Source organism: Oncorhynchus clarkii, chromosome 26, assembly GCF_045791955.1.
Source record: "Oncorhynchus clarkii lewisi isolate Uvic-CL-2024 chromosome 26, UVic_Ocla_1.0, whole genome shotgun sequence".
Classification (NCBI taxonomy): Eukaryota; Metazoa; Chordata; class Actinopteri; order Salmoniformes; family Salmonidae; genus Oncorhynchus; species Oncorhynchus clarkii.
In genome coordinates, this window is record NC_092172.1 from 1585603 (window position 1) to 1604681 (window position 19079).

The 19079-nt window shown below is 43.8% G+C and overlaps 1 protein-coding gene across 2 annotated transcripts in view; it reads right to left on the reverse strand.

Annotated features, from left to right (window-relative positions):
* LOC139385247 (molybdenum cofactor biosynthesis protein 1-like) overlaps nt 1–19079 on the reverse strand; it is a 42266-nt gene that overhangs the window by 6994 nt on the left and 16193 nt on the right. For both annotated transcript variants that reach the window (XM_071130396.1, XM_071130397.1), the window contains exons 4-9: nt 18540–18704; nt 15956–16017; nt 15190–15301; nt 13951–14063; nt 6282–6392; nt 4407–4527 (exon numbers count right to left, since the gene is read on the reverse strand). In XM_071130396.1, the coding sequence (XP_070986497.1) occupies nt 4407–4527; nt 6282–6392; nt 13951–14063; nt 15190–15301; nt 15956–16017; nt 18540–18704 (684 nt within the window). The remainder of the gene's footprint in view (nt 1–4406; nt 4528–6281; nt 6393–13950; nt 14064–15189; nt 15302–15955; nt 16018–18539; nt 18705–19079) is intronic.

Consider the following 19079-nt stretch of genomic DNA (forward strand, 5'->3'; position numbering starts at 1 on the left):
TCTGGGGAACGATACCACTTCTCTATGTATATTGTTACAGGGGATAGCTCATAGCAGAGGAAGGACAGCTAACTGTGCACAATTTAGAGACTACTATGAAGTCAAACTGAATGTCACACATACCCAGATCATGGTGAGTAGCAGAGATAGTGTTGTCATTTCAGACACTATTGTCAACTTTCAATGAGTGGTTCGTCAAAGAAGGTACAAAGCTTAAAAGAATAGCCACAGATCCCTGTATACAGGAGGCCACGTCACCGAAGGGGAAGTTTGCTGTAATAATAGCATCACATTACTTGCAGAGTGTGATTAAGAAACATGTGACTCAGAGTTTAAGGTTGGACAGTCTTCCAACGCTACTAATATCTCCCCCATTCATAACAGCCAGCTAACACTTGACATATCTCCCAGAAGATTGGGACTGAGTGACGGTAAACGGAAAGTGTCAGAAGGTGGCTGCTTATCAACCGTTGGGACCCGAAGGTTACACTGTAATGAGGGTGTTCACAAAGGGTTGGGGTGAACAGGACGTGGCTTGGGTTGTTGATGTCCTTGATGATCTTTTTGGCCTTCCTGTGACATAGGATGCTGTAGGTGTCCTGGAGGTCACGCAGTGAAGACATCAAAACTATGAAATAACATTAAATATTAAATGAAATATGGATTCATGTAGTAACCAACAAAATAAATGTTATATTTGAGATTCTTCAAAGTAGCCACCCTTTGCCTTGATGACACTCTTGGCATTCTCGCAACCAGCTTCTTGAGGTTGTCATCTGGAATACATTTCAATTAACAGTTGCCTTGTTAAAAGTTAATTTGTGGAATTTCTTTCCTTCTTAATGTGTTTGTGACAATCAGTTGTGACAAGGTAGGGGTGGTATACAGAAAATGGCCCTATTTGGTAAAAGACCAAGTCCATATTATGGCAAGAACAGATCATATCAGCAAAGAGAAACGACAGTCCATCATTACTAAGACATGAAGGTCAGTCAATCCAGAAAATGTCAAGAACTGAAAGATTCTTCAAGTGCAGTAGCAAAAACCATCAAGCGTTATGATGAAACTGGCTGTCATAAGGACCTCCACAGGAAAGGAAGACCCAGAGTTACCTCTGCTGCAGAGGATATATTCATTAGTTACCAGCCTCAGAAATTGCAGCCCAAATAAATGCTTCAGAGATCAAGTAACAGACATCCACTGTTCAGAGGAGACTGTGAATCAGGCCTTCAGGGTCGAATTTCTGCAACCACAAAAAACACTACAAAAGGACACCAATAAGATGAGACTTGCTTGGGCCAAGACACACGGACAAGGGACATTAGACCGGTGGAAATCTGTCCTTTGGTCTGATGAGTCAACATTTTAGATTTTTGCTTCCAACCGCCGTGTCTGAGATGCAGAGTGGTGAAAGGATGATCTTCACATGTGGTTCCCACCTTGAAGCATGGAGGAGGTGGTGTGATGGTGCTTTGCTGGTGACACTGTTACTGATTTATTTAGAATTCAAGGCACACTTAACTTCTTGCGTCTAGCAATCCCGTATCCGGGAGCGTAATCATAGCCTCTAGCGCATTACTATAACGCAACTTTTCCTATTCATGAAAATCGCAAATGAAATGAAATAAATATATTAAAACACAAGCTTAGGCTTTTGTTAACAGCACTGTCATCTCAGATTTTAAAAATATGCGTTACAGCCAACGCTAGACAAGCATTTGTGTAAGTTTATCATGGCATAATGCTATGCTAGGCTCTGCTGGCAACATTTTCACAAAAAATAAGAAAAGCAACCAAATTAAATCATTTACCTTTAAAGAACTTCAGATGCTTTCACTCAGGAGACTCCCAGTTAGATAGCAAATGTTCCTTTTTTCCAAAAATAATATTTTTGTAGGCGAAAAAGCTCCCGTTTGTTCATCCTGCTTGGCTGAGAAATCGACCGAAAAATACTTCAACTATAACGCCAAAATTTGCTCCATAATATTGACAGAAACACGGCAAACGTTGTTAAGGATCCATCCTCAAGGTGTTTTTAACATATGTATTCAATAATATATCCGTCGAGGCAGTTGGTTTCTCATAAGAAACGATTGGAAAAATGGCTACCTCAGTATTTTACGCAAGATTTTCTCCGGGAGACACCATGTGATGTGATATATGGTCCCTTACAGCCATTCTCCAATTGAAATGCCTAAAAAGACGTCACAATGCTGTAGACACCTTGGGGAATGCGTGGAAAACGTAAGCTCATTTGTAGCTCATTCACAGCCATATAAGGAGTCATTGGCATGAGGCGGTTTCAAAAAATGCAGCACTTCCTGATCTGGGTATCGCCTGTAACATCAGTTCTGTGGCACTCACAGACAATATCTTTGCAGTTTTGGAGACGTCAGTGTTTTCTTTCCAAAGCTGTCAATTATATGCATTGTTCATCTTTTCGTGACAAAATAACTTGTTTAAAACGGGAACGTTTTTCATCCAAAAATTAAAATAGCGCCCCCTATATCGCAGAGGCTACCATAGCATAGCATTCTGCAGCAATACACCATCCCATTTGGTTTTCGCTTAGTGGGATTATAACTTGTTTTTCAACAGGACAATGACCCAACACACCTCCAGGCTGTGTAAGGGCTATTTGACCAAGAAGGAGGGAGATAGTGCTGCATCAGATCACCCGACCTCAACCCAATTGAGATGAGTTGGACCGCAGAAGGAAGGAAAAACAGCCAACAAGTGCTCAGCATATGTGGGAACTTCTTCAAGACTGCTGTAAAAGCATTCCAGGTGAAGCTGGTTGAGAGAATGCCAAGCGTGTGCAAAGCTGTCATCAAGGTAAAGGGTGGCTACTTTGAAGAATCAAACATTTATTTGTATAACACTTTTTTGGTTCCTACATGATTCCATGCATGTTATTTCATAGTTTTGAAGTCTTCACTATTATTCTACAATGTATACAATTGTAAAAATGAAAAAAACCCTTGAATGAGTAGGTGTGTCCAAACTTTTGACTGGTACTGGCCACCACACATGTAAATTGGGTGGCCATGGAAGAAGAAGGAGTTTGGGAGCGAAGTGAAAATGACATGGCATGGGAACACATCTTGGAACCTGTTGCCGGACAGGGCAAAGACTGGGTGAAAGTGATCTTTTAGGGCCTTCATTTTTGTGGAACCCAGCAGAAAATTATTCCAAAGCCAGAGTCAGGCGAAGAGATAATGGGAATCAAACTTTGGTTTGTCTTTGCATATATAATTATGCATAGCTTAGCACATTATTAATACTTGTTATGTTGTATGTTTCTTTTTGCTTTTAAAGTCTTGTGCTATCACTCTCTTAGGAACCAGGAGGAAAGTTAAAACTTCAGATGCAATGTCATTGTTATGTTGTCCGAAGAAAAGGGGAAAAAAAGAGTGTAAATATAGATCAGAGGCCATAAGTCTCAGTGGTGTAAATATATTAACTGAATGTTTATCATGTTTCATTTTTTTGTTCATCTTTTTGTTTATTTACAAATCATTTCAAAGTTTATAATGTTGAACAGTATGGGAATTACTATTCAAATAGGAGGGACTGTTGGGTTGTAATTTTAAATACATGCTACACCAGAAGTAGGAGGAATGTATATGGTGAGGTTGGATAAGAGCCAGGGGAATGTTAATAAGTAAGGGAAAAGGCAATCACATGGTTGCGGTCACTGATGAGGGTGGATAAGTGAGGAATGGGGGCCGAGTTCAGATCAGGTAACATGAAGGGAGAAGGAACAGTTCATTCCACACATCACTTAACTTCTTGACAAGCAACATAGATGTAGTGTTTAGAGAAAAGGAAGAGACTAACAGGGGGTAAAAATACTGGTGCTTTGTCTTTTCAGCTGTTTGACACATTGGGTGAATAAACTTGGTTTGAGCTTTTCTTAGTTGTCCGTTAGTTTTAACTCTGATAATGCACGGTTAGGTTCTAATTAAACAGAGTAGTAATAAACCTGGGGCAGCAGATAGTCTAGCGGTTAGAGCAGTGGGCCAGTAACTGAAACATCGCTAGTTACAATCCCCGAGCCGACAAGGTGAAAAATCTGTTGACGGGCACCTTAAGCAAGGCACTTAACCTTAATTGCGCCATTGATATTGGCAGACCCTGGCCGTGACCCCACTCTCTGAGGGTGTCTCAGTTGGAGTGGGATATGCATTTAAAAAAATATATAAAAAACAAATGCATATAACAATAAATATAAGGAAATATTTAAGCATTCACCTAATTATTATATTCACTAAGAATGAAATGGGGAGGGACTTGTCCAATAAGAAACACACACTCCTTTTTGTTGACAAAAAAGTATTCCATTGCAAAATGTTTTGCTACGGTGTGCACTAATGAATATACCCAAGGTAAAGTGCTCTTACTACCTGCATGTTGTTTCTTCTTCCTGCCCACGGCGGCACCAATGATATCCAGCAGCTTCTGGTCAGAAGCTCCAGAGCGCAGAACGTCTCTCAGGGACACCTCCGTATTCCCAAACAGACACACCTAGGGACGGGAAAGAGGTGGAGTCACTAACACACACATACACACAAACTGGGGACAGAACAAAGGACGAGTAACTAACACACACACACAACTGATGCAAGTACATCAGGGATCAACTAGATTCAGCCGCGGGCCAATTTTTTCTTGAGCAGATGGTCGGAGGCCTGGAACATAATACAAAAATCTATTTTTAAGACTGCAAATTGACCCTAAGAAGCCTTCAAAATAGTATAAATATTGACGCGTTCAAAAGTTTGGGGTCACAGAACAGTGCAAACTGGCTCTAACCAGAATAGAAAGAGTGGGAGACCCCGGTGCACTACTAGTTTGTGAAACAGAGGCCTCACAAGTCCTCAACTGGCAGCTTCATGAAATAGTACCCGCAAAACACTAGTCTCAAAGTCAAGAGTGACGAGGCGACTCCGGGATGCTGGCCTTCTAGGCAGAGTTCCTCTGTCCAGTGTCTGTTCTTTTTTTAAATTTTGCCTATCTTAAGATTTTTCTTTACAACTCTGCCTAGAAGCTGCCAGTTGAGGACTTGTGAGGCATCTGTTTCTCAAACTGGACACTATGATTTTCTGTGAAGGGAGAAGTACACAGCGTTGTACGAGTTCTTCAGTTTCTTGGCAATTTCTCGCATGGAATAGCCTTAATTTCTCAGAACAAGAATAGACTAGAATAGTGTTTCAGAAGAAAGTGCTTTGGCCACTGAGTCTGTAATCGAACCCACAAATGCTGATGCTCCAGATACTCAACTAGTCTAAAGCCAGTTTTATTTCTTATTTAAATCAGAACAACAATTTTCAGCTGTGCTAACATAACTTCAAGGGTTTTTTAATGATCAATTAGCCTTTTAAAATGATAAACTTGGATTAGCAAACAACGTGCCATTGGAACACAGGAGTGATGGTTGCTGATAATGGGCCTCTGTACGCCTATGTAGATATTCCATCAAGAATCTGCCGTTTCCAGCTACAATAGTCATTTACAACATTAACAATGCATTGTATTTCTGATCAAATTGCTTTTTCTCCCCAATTTTGTGGTATCCAATTGTTGTAGTAGCTACTATCTTGTCTCATCGCTACAACTCCCGTACGGGCTCGGGAGAGACAAGGATTGAAAGTAATGCGTTCTCCGATGCACAACCCAACCAAGCCGCACTGCTTCTTAACACAGCGCGCATCCAACCCGGAAGCCAGCCGCACCAATGTGTCGGAGGACCTGGCAACCTTGGTTAGCGCGCACTGTGCCCGGCCCACCACAGGAGTCGCTGGTGCGCGATGAGACAAGGACATCCCTACCAACCAATCCCTCCCTAACCCGGACGACGCTAGGCCAATTGTGCGTCGCCCCACGGACCTCCCGGTCGCGGCCGGTTACGACAGAGATTGGGCGCGAACCCAGGGACTCTGATGGCACAGCTGGCGCTGCAGTACAGCGCCCTTAACCACTGCGCTACCCGGGAGGCCAATTTGCTGTTATTTTAAATGGGCATAAAATGTGCTTTTCTTTCAAAAACTAGGACATTTCTAAGTGAACCCAAACGTTTGAACGGCAGTGTATACAAAAAAAAAAAAACTTGGTGACAAATAAAACCACACACAGGCAAAATTCGGGGAACCCTGGTGTACGTAATCACACACGGGCGACTGTGTCTGCGTGTGTGTGCGATTATGTACGTACACAAACGTCCACACACCCCCACAGTCACCCCTACAGTCACTATCTACATGCGCACAAGGGCTGTTCACCTTCAGGTTGCCGTCTGCCGTGATGCGTAGTCGGTTGCAGGAGCCACAGAATTGATCCGACATGGAGGTGATGAAGCCCACCTGGCCCTGAAAGCCTGGCACCTTAAATGTCTAAGGAGCAGAGCAGAGAACAGATCGTAAGAACATGGTAATCTTAGTCCCAGCCTGCTTGTGTCAAACTGTCTGGTTTTACAGTGCAAGTTGGTAGTGTGGTAACGCCCTCATCTTACGTAACCCCATACATTTGATCCTCGTATGATCCTTAAGCATTCCTCATCGCTTTACTCTGTCTCCCTGCGCATCTGCGCCAATCCTTTGGCTAATAAATAAAAATATGTAAGTACTATGAATTTCTGTTCTTTTAGTTTTTATATAGCACATCTGTTCAGGAAAGGATATGTGATTGTTATACTAAGGTCATTTGGAACAGACACTGACCACGTTTACATGCACACCAATATCCCGTTATTATTTCGGGACACTCGAGTATTCTGTTTTTAAGTTGACAAACATCATATCCCGTTTACAATAACCCAAATAAGCTTCTATCCAGGTTATAAACCCAGATAAGATGCCTGCGATATGCTTATCTTAGACGGGATACCCTTTTACTGTTGTTTTTTGCGGTCTGCACAGGCTTAGTTTAGCATAGTATCATGGGTGTTGTGTGATTGTTTTATTCTAAGAAGTTAAACAAATTACTTAAAAAAGTAGGATGTCTGCGCACATTCAATCCACCATAATAATTGCATAATTTATTTTGCCGAGACTCTTTACCGGACTGTATCGGCTTAGGCTCCTTTGACCCCTAATTTAGATATGTTTATGGTTATAATTTCCGACATTTGGTAGACCATTTGCTCATCAACTTGTTTATAGTTAGATACAGCTTCTGCCCTAAAATACGAAATGAAGCAGTGCTCATCAGACTAATGTCTTAAATCAATAGAATGAATGTACATTTGTCAGTTCCAATTCAGCTACTCTCTCAGAGTGAGGACATTTAGGGATCGAAGAGAAAACGCAATGACTGCAAAACAGTGCAAAGATTGTCCCTGTGCAAAATGCCATAAATTTGACCTGATGAAAAATGTTTCTGATAAGACTGCTTGCATGTAAGTGCAGCATTGCATTTTACACGCGATCCCCTAACCACGCATTCACATTTAAGAGATAACATTCTACTTCCGGCACCGACAAAGATGGCCACCTCGCTTCACGTTCCTAGGAAACTATGCAGTATTTTGTTTTTTTACATGTTATTTCTTACATTGGTACCCCAGGTAATCTTAGGTTTCATTAAATACAGTCGGGAAGAACTACTGAATATAAGAGCAACATCAACTCAACATCAGTACGACCAGGAATATGACTTTCCCAAAGCGGATCCTGTGTTCTGCCTTCCACCCAGGACAATAGAATGGATCCCAGCCTGCGACCCAAAATAACGTCGTCGTAAAATGGGTAAACGAAGTGGTCTTCTGGTCAGGCTCCGGAGACGGGCACATCGCGCACCACTCGCCAATGTCCAGTCTCTTGACAACAAGGTTGATGAAATCCGAGTAAGGGCAGCAGTCCAGAGGGACATCAGACTGTAACGTTCTTTGCTTCACGGAAACATGGCTCACTCGAGAGACGCTAACGGAATCGGTGGAGCCAGCTGTTTTTTTCACGCATCGCGCCGACAGAAACAAACATCTTTCTGGTAAGAAGAGGGGCGGGGGAGTATGCATTATGATTAACAAGACATGGTGTGATCACAACAACATACAGGAACTCAAGTCCTACTGTTCACCTGATTTAGAATTCCTCACAAGCAAATGTCGACCGCATTATCTACCAATGGAATTCTCTTTGATTATAATCACAGCCGTATATATTCCCCCCCCCCAAGCAGACACATCGATGGCCCTGAACAAACTTTATTTGATTCTTTGCAAACTGGAAACCACATATCCTGAGGCTGCATTCATTGTAGCTGGGGATTTTAACAAGGCTAATCTGAAAACAAGACTCCCTAAATTGTATCAGCATATCGATTGCGCAACCAGGGCTGGCAAAACCTTGGATCATTGCAATTCTAACTTCCGCGACGCATGTAAGGCCCTCCCCCGCCCTCCTTTCGGAAAAGCTGACCACGACTCCATTTTGTTGTTCCCTGCCTACAGACAGAAACTAAAACAAGAAGGACATTTAGCTTCTATCCAGCAGGCTGGGACTAAGATTACCTTAAACCATGTTCTCAGGTCTGTTCTACGCTGGTCCAACCAATCTGATTGCACGCTTCAAGACTGCTTCAGTCACGTGGACTGGGATATGTTCCGCATTGCTTCCAACAACAACATTGACCAATACGCTGATTCGGTGAGCGAGTTCATTAGAAAGCGAGTTCATTAGAAAGTGCGTTGAAGATGTCGTTACCATAGCAATGATTAAAACATTCCCAAACCAGAAACCGTGGATTGATGGCAGCATTCGCGTGAAACTGAAAGCGCGAACCACTGCTTTTAACCAGGGAAAGGTGACCGGAAACATGACCGAATACAAACAGTGTAGCTATTCCCTCCGGAAGGCAATCAAACAAGCTAAGCGTCAGTATAGAGACAAAGTAGAATCTCAATTCAACGGCTCAGACACAAGAGGTATGAGGCAGGGTCTACAGTCAATCACGGATTACAAAAAGAAAACCAGCCCCGTCTCGGACCAGGATGTCTTGCTCCCAGGCAGACTAAATAACGTTTTTGCCCGCTTTGAGGACAATACAGTGCCACTGACACGGCCCGCAACCGAAACCTGAGGACTCTCCTTCACTGCAGCTGACGTGAGTAAAACATTTAAATGTGTTAACCGTCGCAAGGCTGCAGGCCCAGACGGCATCCCCAGCCGCGCCCTCAGAGCATGCGCAGACCAGCTGGCTGGTGTGTTTACGGACATATTCAATCAATCCCTATCCCAGTCTGTTGTTCCCACATGCTGCAAGAGGGCCACCATTGTTCCTGTTCCCAAGAAAGCTAAGGTAACTGAGATAAACGACTACCGCCCCGTAGCACTCACTTCCGTCATCATGAAGTGCTTTGAGAGACTAGTCAAGGACCATATCACCTCCACCCTACCTGACACCCTAGACCCACTCCAATTTGCTTAACGCCCAAATAGGTCCACAGACGATGCAATCTCAACCACACCGCATACTGCCCTAACCCATCTGGACAAGAGGAATACCTATGTGAGAATGCTGTTCATCGACTACAGCTCAGCATTTAACACCATAGTACCCTCCAAACTCGTCATCAAGCTCGAGATCCTGGGTCTTGCCCCCGCTATGTGCAACTGGGTACTGGACTTCCTGACGGGCCGCCCCCAGGTGGTGAGGGTAGTTAACAACATCTCCACCCCGCTGATCCTCAACACTGGGGCCCCACAAGGGTGCGTTGTGAGCCCTCTCCTGTATTCCCTGTTCACCCACGACTATGTGGCCATGCACGCCTCCAACTCAATCATCAAGTTTGCGGACGACACTACAGTGGTAGGATTGATTGCCAACAACGATGAGACTGCCTACAGGGAGGAGGTGAGGGCCCTCAGGGTGAGGTGTCAGGAAAATAACCTCACACTCAACGTCAACAAAACAAAAGGAGATGATTGTGGACTTCAGGAAACAGCAGAGGGAGCACCCCCCTATCCACATCGATGGGACAGTAATGGAGAGGGTAGTAAGTTTTAAGTTCCTCGGCGTACATATCACGGACAAACTGAATTAGTCCACCCACACAGACAGCGTCGCGAAGAAGGCGCAGCAGCGCCTCTTCAACCTCAGGAGGCTGAAGAAATTTGGCTTGTCTCCAAAAGCACTCACAAACTTCTACAGATGCACAATCCAGAGCATCCTGTCAGGCTGCATCACCGCCTGGTACAGCAACTGCTCCGCCCACAACCGTAAGGCTCTCCAGAGGGTAGTGAGGTCAGCACAACGCATCACCAGGGGCAAACTACCTGCCCTCCAGGACACCTACACCACCCGATGTCACAGGAAGGCCATAAAGATCATCAAGGACAACAACCACCCGAGCCACTGCCTGTTCACCCCGCTATCATCCAGAAGGCGAGGTCAGTACAGGTGCATTAAAGCAGGGACCGAGAGACTGAAAAACAGCTTCCATCTCAAGGAAAGCAATACAAGCGTTTGTGTAAGTTTATCGATCGCTCGACAAAACAATAAGTACACTTAGCATCAGGTATTTATGTTCCATAAAGATATTTTTTATATCCAAATACCTCTGTTAGTTTGGTGCGTTATGCCCAGGAATCCACCGGAAAGAGCGGTCACGACAACGCAGACAAAAATTCCAAATTATATCCATAATGTCCACAGAAACATGTCAGATGTCTTTTTATAATCAATCCTCAGGGTGTTTTTCAAATATCTATTCGATAATATATCAACCGGGACAGTTAGCTTTTCAATAGGACCGGGAGTAACAATGGCCACCTTTCTCTTTTGCGCACAATTCACTCTGAGAGCCCCCACCTATCCACTTACGCCATGTGGTCGTTCACGCTCATTCTTCAAAATAAAAGCCTGAAACTATGTCTGAATACTGTTGACACCTTGAGGATGCGATAGGAAAAGTAATCTGGTTGATATCCCTTTATATGGAGCAATGGGAGGCTATGGAACATGGAGTTTTCAAAATAGAAGCCACTTCCTGGTTTGATGTTTCTCAGGGTTTTGCCTGCAATATCAGTTCTGTTATACTCACAGACAATATTTTGACAGTTTTGGAAACTTTAGTGTTTTCTATCCTAATCTGTCAATTATATGCATATTCTAGCATCTGGTCCTGAGAAATAGGTTGTTTACTTTGGGAACGTTATTTTTCCAAACATAAAAATAGTGCCCCCTAGCTTCAAGAGGTACAGCTATCATTAACATAGAGTGGCTGCTGCCAACACACTGGCTGAACTCCAGCCACTTTAATAATGGGAATTGATGTAAAAATATATCACTAGCCACTTAATATGTTTACATACCCTATCTCATATGTATATGTATGTACTGTACTCTATATCATCTACTGCATCATTTTGTAATACATGCATCACTAGCCACTCTAAACTTTGCCACTTTGTTTACATACCCTACATTACTCATCTCATATGTATATACTGTACTCGACACCATCTAGCCTATGCCGTTCTGTACCATCACTCATTCATATAACTGTATGTACATATTCTTTATCCCTTTACACTTGTGTGTATAAGGTAGTAGTTTTGGAATTGTTAGGTTAGATTACTCGTTGGTTATTAATGCATTGTCGGAACTAGAAGCACAAGCATTTTGCTACACTCGCATTAACATCTGCTAACCATGTGTATGTGACAAATACATTTGATTTCTCCACTGATCTTTCCAAGACAAAATTATAATTTTACAGCAATTTTTATTAAATTCATATTTTAGTTTATTAATATTAAAGTTAATATTCTATTAATCTACATCTCAGTCAGTGTCTAGATTTGTAGCTTTTATTCCATTTAACCCAGAATAACCTAAATTAGGAATATTCTGTTTATTCATGAGTAGAGGGATACTCGTGAGCGGGATATCAAAGGTGCGTGTAAACAGCTCATCCCAAATAAGACCTTAACCGGGATATGAACTACACTGCTCAAAAAAATAAAGGGAACACTTATAAACAACACAATGTAACTCCAAGTCAATCACACTTCTGTGAAATCAAACTGTCCACTTAGGAAGCAACACTGATTGACAATACATTTCACATGCTGTTGTGCAAATGGAATAGACAACAGGTGGAAATTATACGCAATTAGCAAGACACCCCCAATAAAGGAGTGGTTCTACAGGTGGTGACCACAGACCACTTCTCAGTTCCTATGCTTCCTGGCTGATGTTTTGGTCACTTTTGAATGCTGGCGGTGCTTTCACTCTAGTGGTAGCATGAGACGGAGTCTACAACCCACACAAGTGGCTCAGGTAGTGCAGCTCATCCAGGATGGCACATCAATGCGAGCTGTGGCAAGAAGGTTTGCTGTGTCTGTCAGCGTAGTGTCCAGAGCATGGAGGCGCTACCAGGAGACAGGCCAGTACATCAGGAGACGTGGAGGAGGCCTTAGGAGGGCAACAACCCAGCAGCAGGACCGCTACCTCCGCCTTTGTGCAAGGAGGAGCAGGAGTAGCACTGCCAGAGCCCTGCAAAATGACCTCCAGCAGGCCACAAATGTGCATGTGTCTGCTCAAACGGTCAGAAACAGACTCCATGACGGTGGTATGAGGGCCCGACGTCCACAGGTGGGGGTTGTGCTTACAGCCCAACACTGTGCAGGAAGTTTGGCATTTGCCAGAGAACACCAAGATTGCCAAATTCGCCATTGGCGCCCTGTGCTCTTCACAGATGAAAGCAGGTTCACACTGAGCACATGTGAAAGACGTGACAGAGTCTGGAGACGCCGTGGAGACCGTTCTGCTGCCTGCAACATCCTCCATGATTACCGGTTTGGCGGTGGGTCGGTCATGGTGTTGGGTGGTATTTCTATGTGGGGCCGCACAGCCCTCCATGTGCTCGCCAGAGGTAGCCTGACTACCATTAGGTACCGAGATGAGATCCTCAGACCCCTTGTGAGACCATATGCTGGTGCGGTTGGCCCTGGGTTCCTCCTAATGCAAGACAATGCTAGACCTCATGTGGCTGGAGTGTGTCAGCAGTTCCTGCAAGAGGAAGGCATTGATGCTATGGACTGGCCCGCCCGTTCCCCAGACCTGAATCCAATTGAGCACATCTGGGACATCATGTCTCGCTCTATCCAGTCTGGTTGCACCACAGACTGTCCAGGAGTTGGCGGATGCTTTAGTCCAGGTCTGGGAGGAGATCCCTCAGGAGACCATCCGCCACCTCATCAGGAGCATGCCCAGGCATTGTAGGGAGGTCATACAGGCACGTGGAGGTCACACACACTACTGAGCCTCGTTTTGACTTGTTTTAAGGACATTACAAAGTTGGATCAGCCTGTAGTGTGGTTTTCCACTTTAATTTTGAGTGTGACTCCAAATCCAGACCTCCATGGGTTGATAAATTTGATTTCCATTGATAATTTGTGTGATTTTGTTGTCAGCACATTCAACTATGTAAAGAAAAAAGTATTTAATAAGAATATTTCATTCATTCAGATCTAGGATGTGTTATTTTAGTGTTCCCTTTATTTTTTTGAGCAGTGTATTATCCGGGAATACTGTTCGCATGTACATGTGGTCATTGAGATCATTAGCCTGAGTGCCAGTCTGTTTGGCTTGACAATGAGCAATGAAGTGCACAAACAGATCTGGGACCAAGATAATTACAAAAGGGACCAGCTTTGCTTTCAGGCATCACTGTATCTTGACATTTTCATTAGCATCTGATTTAGCTTGCACAACCATGTGACTTACCGTCAACTAAACAATTAATTCATGCAACCAGCACACACTGTGGGAAGTACTGCATCTCTGATGTAGCAGAAATAGATAACGTGTCATCATAATTTGTTCCTGGGCGGACCCGGCACATTGAATATTTAATTTAGCCAAGTCGCAGGTGCGAGATGAGGCAGATTAATCATTTTGAGATTATCTTTTGGAATTTGAGTGGGCTGGGGGGGAGAGAGGAACCTTGGCTGTGTCCGTCTTTCCGAGTGGAAGCTGTTCCAAACTGGGCCACTGCTGTCTAATGCGGTCCAGCATCTCCTGGTAGCTCACCATCTTCTTGAAGTTCCATTTGTTACCTGCAGGAAGAGGCAGAGGTCAACTTAATGGAGTGGATGACAGACCATGATTGAAATCTTATTTATTTTCTCTCAAAATACTTTGTGTGCTTGATTGTGCTTCCCGGCACACCAGGGGGGGTTGGTTTTTCACATTTTGGACAGTTCTATTGGTTCAATGAGGCCGAGCAAGCTAAATCAAGCATACCTAAAGAAAACCAAATCTATTTGCACCCAGGTCTAGTTGAGGATAAATTTGTATAGTACGTGTCATGAGACTCTCACTCTTCATTAAACACTGTTGGTTACCATGTGTTTCTGAACAGTGATGATATATCTATTGAAGTCCAAATTCAAGCCTCTTAGGCTCTGTTTGGATGACAGTTCATTTTCTTGCCTTCCTTGAAGTAATCGCTGATTAGCGACACAGTGAAATGCTTGCATTTACAATCCAATCATAATAAAAATAAAAAAAGTCCTTCATTTTTTTAATGTAAGTATCTAAAAGGGGTGAGTGAGGGTTTAAATGCTAACCTCTGTCACCCTGTCTAATCTATTTTTAAAACAAGACTGAGGAGGTTAGCTAACACAAACTGGTGCTATCGCTTTATCTTCAGTATTTCTAGAAACTGCCAATTGTAAACTCATTAGTTACCCTATTCGTAAGGATCATTACTCATAATAGTTTGATTTGAAAGTGTGAGACTGCATTGAACCCAAACAAACATAAGCCTATGTAAAACGAGGTCTACAATTTGAATATAAGGCTAAGGGTCTCATTATTTAAAAATTACAGCAATTTAAAATCCATCATGATGGAAATATTAGTAAAGTATTAGTCTATTTAAGGGAAATGAAAATACTGAGACGATGACTGTTATCCTTCTACAAAAAAAAAAAAAAAAACTTTGACTATGCAGTAAAATGGCAACATTGGCAGTGTGCATTTTTTGTATTTTGACACTTTAAATCAGACAGTAATCAGAGGGAGACAGGCAAGTGGTAGTAACAGCGGGGAGGGTGGATACAGGGATTGAAACTCCGGTCTCCAGTCAAGTCAGAGAAGGACTCTGACGTGACAGGGAATGTTACCACTCGACCACAGCTCTGCAGTGGTGGCAATGGTCTTTAAGAAAGGTCTACTCACCGTCAAAGGGCATGTACTCAATGAAGCGTACTTCCAGAGGCTTCTTCTCCGTCAGGGCCACAAAGTCCAGAAGCTCGTCCTCGTTGAGGCCCCGCATGACAACACAGTTGACCTGTAGAGAGCAGTGTGCAGCAGTGAGCAACATTAACATTTTAGCAGACACTTATCCAGAGTGAGAGTTAGTGCATTCAACTTAAGATAGATAGTTGACAACTGTAAAGGACATCACGCTGCTAGCGTAGCGAGTACAGCTTCCTCCCGATTCGGTCCATACCTGGCGCGAACTCGGGACCGCTGTCTTGCAAACACACGTTACCGCCCTCCTGAAGCGTCTTACTAGTCGGCACCATGTGAAAAGCTAGCTAGTGGGGACACTTCAGGCTGAGGAGTAAGTTTCACGCATCCCCATGTGCTACACAACCACATATCACAGTAATACTAAGTACAACAAAGTAGTTATCAGCAAAGTCAGTGCTTGTAGCTACAAACCTTCCACCAGAGAGCTGCCAAAACTGCACAAATGTGTGTTTTGACTGACTGCAGTACCAACACAAACCATGCATTAAAACACTATGGAGGGAAAGCTTTCCATAGGGAAAGAGTATCAACACTCAAACCAACCGTCTGATGCATTCAAACATGTAAGAGTGAAAACATGCACACACACTGAACCTAACATCGTGACAAGTACGGCTTCCAACCTACAGCTAGCTTCTTTGGAAGAACCAGCAAATGAACAAAGTTGAGTAGGACTCTGATCTTTTACCTTGACAGGGTTATAGCCCATCTCAATGGCTTTGTCAATACCTTCCATGACCTTGTGGAACCCTAGGAAAGAGAGGAAGGCAACAATGAAAACAGAGCAGTAGCCACAGGCTACTAGGCTTATGTGATACATTTTCTTCTAAACACCTTCCAAAATGGCCAAGGACACAATAATTAGACGACACATTGTGTCACCCATTGTGCCTTGTAAGTCCCTTAAAGCTGAAATGGGTTAATGTCCCCCCCTCCCCACGTTCTCCCTTTCCAACGCCAGAATGTGAAGTCACACGAGGAATCGTCCCAGACAAAGCTTAACCATCCAGTCTCAAGGCGTGAGACCAACTGCAATTTCAAATCAAATTGTATTAGTCACATGCGCCGAACACAACAGGACCTTAGTGAAATGCTTACTTACGAGCCACTAACCAACGCAGTTTAAAAAATATGGATAAGAATAAGAGATAAAAGTAACAAGTAATTATAGAGCAGCAGTAAAATAAAAAATAGCGAGACTGATATACAGTGGGGGTACCGATACAGAGTCAATGTGCGGGAGCACAGGTTAGTTGAGGTAGTATGTATATGTAGGTAGAGTTATTAACGTGACTATGCTTAGATGATAACAGAGAGTAGCAGTGGTGTAAAGAGAGGGGGGGGGGCAATGCAAATAGTCTGGGTAGCCATTTGACTAGATGTTCAGGAGTCTTACGCTTGCCATGCGGTAGCAGAGAGAACATCCTATGACTAGGATGGCTGGAGTCTTTGACATATTTTAGGGCCTTCCTCTGACACCGCCTGGTATAGAAGTCCTGGTTGGCAGGAAGCTTGACCCCAGTGATGTACTGGGCCGTTCGCATTTCTTTCTGTGGTGCCTTGCGGACGGAGGCCGAGCAGTGATGCAATCAGTCAGGATGCTCTCGATGGTGCAGCTGTAAAAGCTTTTGAGGATCTGAGGACCTATACCAAATATTTTCAGTCTCCTGAGGGGGAATAGGTTTTGTCGAGCCCTCTTCACAACTGTCTTGGTGTGTTTGGACCATGTTAGTTTGTTGGTGATATGGACACCAAGGAACTTGAAGCTCTCAACCTGCTCCACAGAAGCCCCGTCGATGAGAATGGGTGTGTACTCGGTTAGCTTTTTCCTGTAGTCCACAATCATCTCCTTTGTCTTGATCACGTTGAGAGGTTGTTGTCCTGGCACTACACGGCCAGGGCTCTGACCTCCTCCCTATAGGCTGTCTCATTGTTGTCTGTGATCAGGCCTACCACTGTTGTGTCATCGGTAAACTTAATGATGGTGTTGGAGTCGTGCCTGGACGTGCAGTCATGAGTGAACAGGGAGTACAGGAGGGGACTGAGCATGCACCCATGAGTGGCGCCTGTGTTGTGGATCAGCGTGGCGGCTGTGTTGTTACCTACCCTTACCACATAGATTAGATTAGTGATGAGCTTTGAGGGCACTATGGTGTTGAACGCTGAGCTGTAGTCTTTGAATAGCATTCTCACATAGGAGTTCCTTTTATCCAAGTGGGAAAGGGCAGTGTGGAGTGCATTAGAGATTGCATCATCTGTGGATCTGTTGGGGGGGTATGCAAATGGGAGTGGGTCTAGGGTTTCTGGGATAATGGTGTTGATGTGAGCCATGACCAGCCTTTCAAAGCACTTCAAGGCTACAGACGTGAGTGCTACAGGTCGTAGTCATTTAGGCAGGTTACGTTTGTGTTCTTGGGCACAGGCACTGTGCTTAAAACATGTTGGTATTACAGACTTGGACAGGGAGAGGTTGAAAATGTCAGTGAAGACACATGCCAGTTGGAAAAAATTAAAGTGCTGTGATCATGAGTAATTTGAACATGTTAAATCATTCATGTATCACATTATGTACCGCAGGGTCAGACAAATGTTTTATGCATGTTAGCTTTTAGTTTAGTTTCCTCATTACATGAGGTGAATAGGGCTCAACCGTTGAGTTTTCAAAATGTGCACGGAAAATGTCATGCTTTTTTGTTGTGCACTTCCCTTTTTTATCTTATCAATAAACCCTAAATTGTCCATGGTGAATGTGTTGTGTCCCTCACTTCATACTTTACTAATATACTGTAAGTATGTGTAGCCCTAACAGAAATTCCAGAAAGCTTAAATGAAAGCCAGCACACAACAGTAAAGTAACTTCATCCCTACTCTGAACTTGATGAGTTTTTAATACGGTTGTCAATACAACTTTCATTTACCTCATTTGGAGACAGAGATATACCGGAAGAACAGCTTTCCCACATCTTCTATATCCCTCTGGACAACGAAACCAGTCAGCCCAACAGTGAAAGCCCAGTGTACTGTAAGAGGTTTGGCTCTGACTTTCTTTTTCCTGTGTGCTGCTGCTCTCATTCCTCAGCCTGTCTACTCCATCTGTCCCTGCCTCGCAGGAACCTGCCTCCCTGAGCTCTGCCCCTCTGTCAATCCTAACATTGGCTCCAGTCGCTGAAATAGGTGCTGAGCACACATTGGCTCCTTCCACAACAATGTTCGTTTTGGCACAAAATGGCTACCCAGGCAACATACTGTAGGTAATGGGGAAGGTGGGTTACCTTTCCGCCGGACGATGAACTCAAACTTAGCCGGCACCAGGGTGTCCAGGCTGATGTTGAGCAGGTCCAGACCAGCCTCCTTCAGTTTAGGCAGCAGCCTCACCAGGTTCATACCATTGGTGGTCACAGCAATGGTCTTCAGGCCCTCCAACTTCCTCAGCTCCGCTGGACAGACAGATGGACAAACAGACAGGTGATAAACTGAAGCTGTGATACAGCACAGTGACAAATGGAAAACAATTCCTGGTTGAATTGAACACTGTTGACTACAAAGTAAGTGGGTGTGACTGGCTAAGCATGCATATCACAAGATGGGGTTTGGGGATCATTTGCAAGATCATCAACCACAAAGCCCCACTTCACACACCCACAGAGACTTCAGACACTCTAGTGTAAAGTTTCTTGGATCAGCTTCCCTTCCCCCAATTCTAACCATAAACAGGAGTGGGGAAATGCAAAACTGACCCCAGATTAGCATCTAGGAGCATCCTGCCTTCCTGTTAAGGCAAGGGCTGATTTCAAGGTTTTACTGCTAACCTA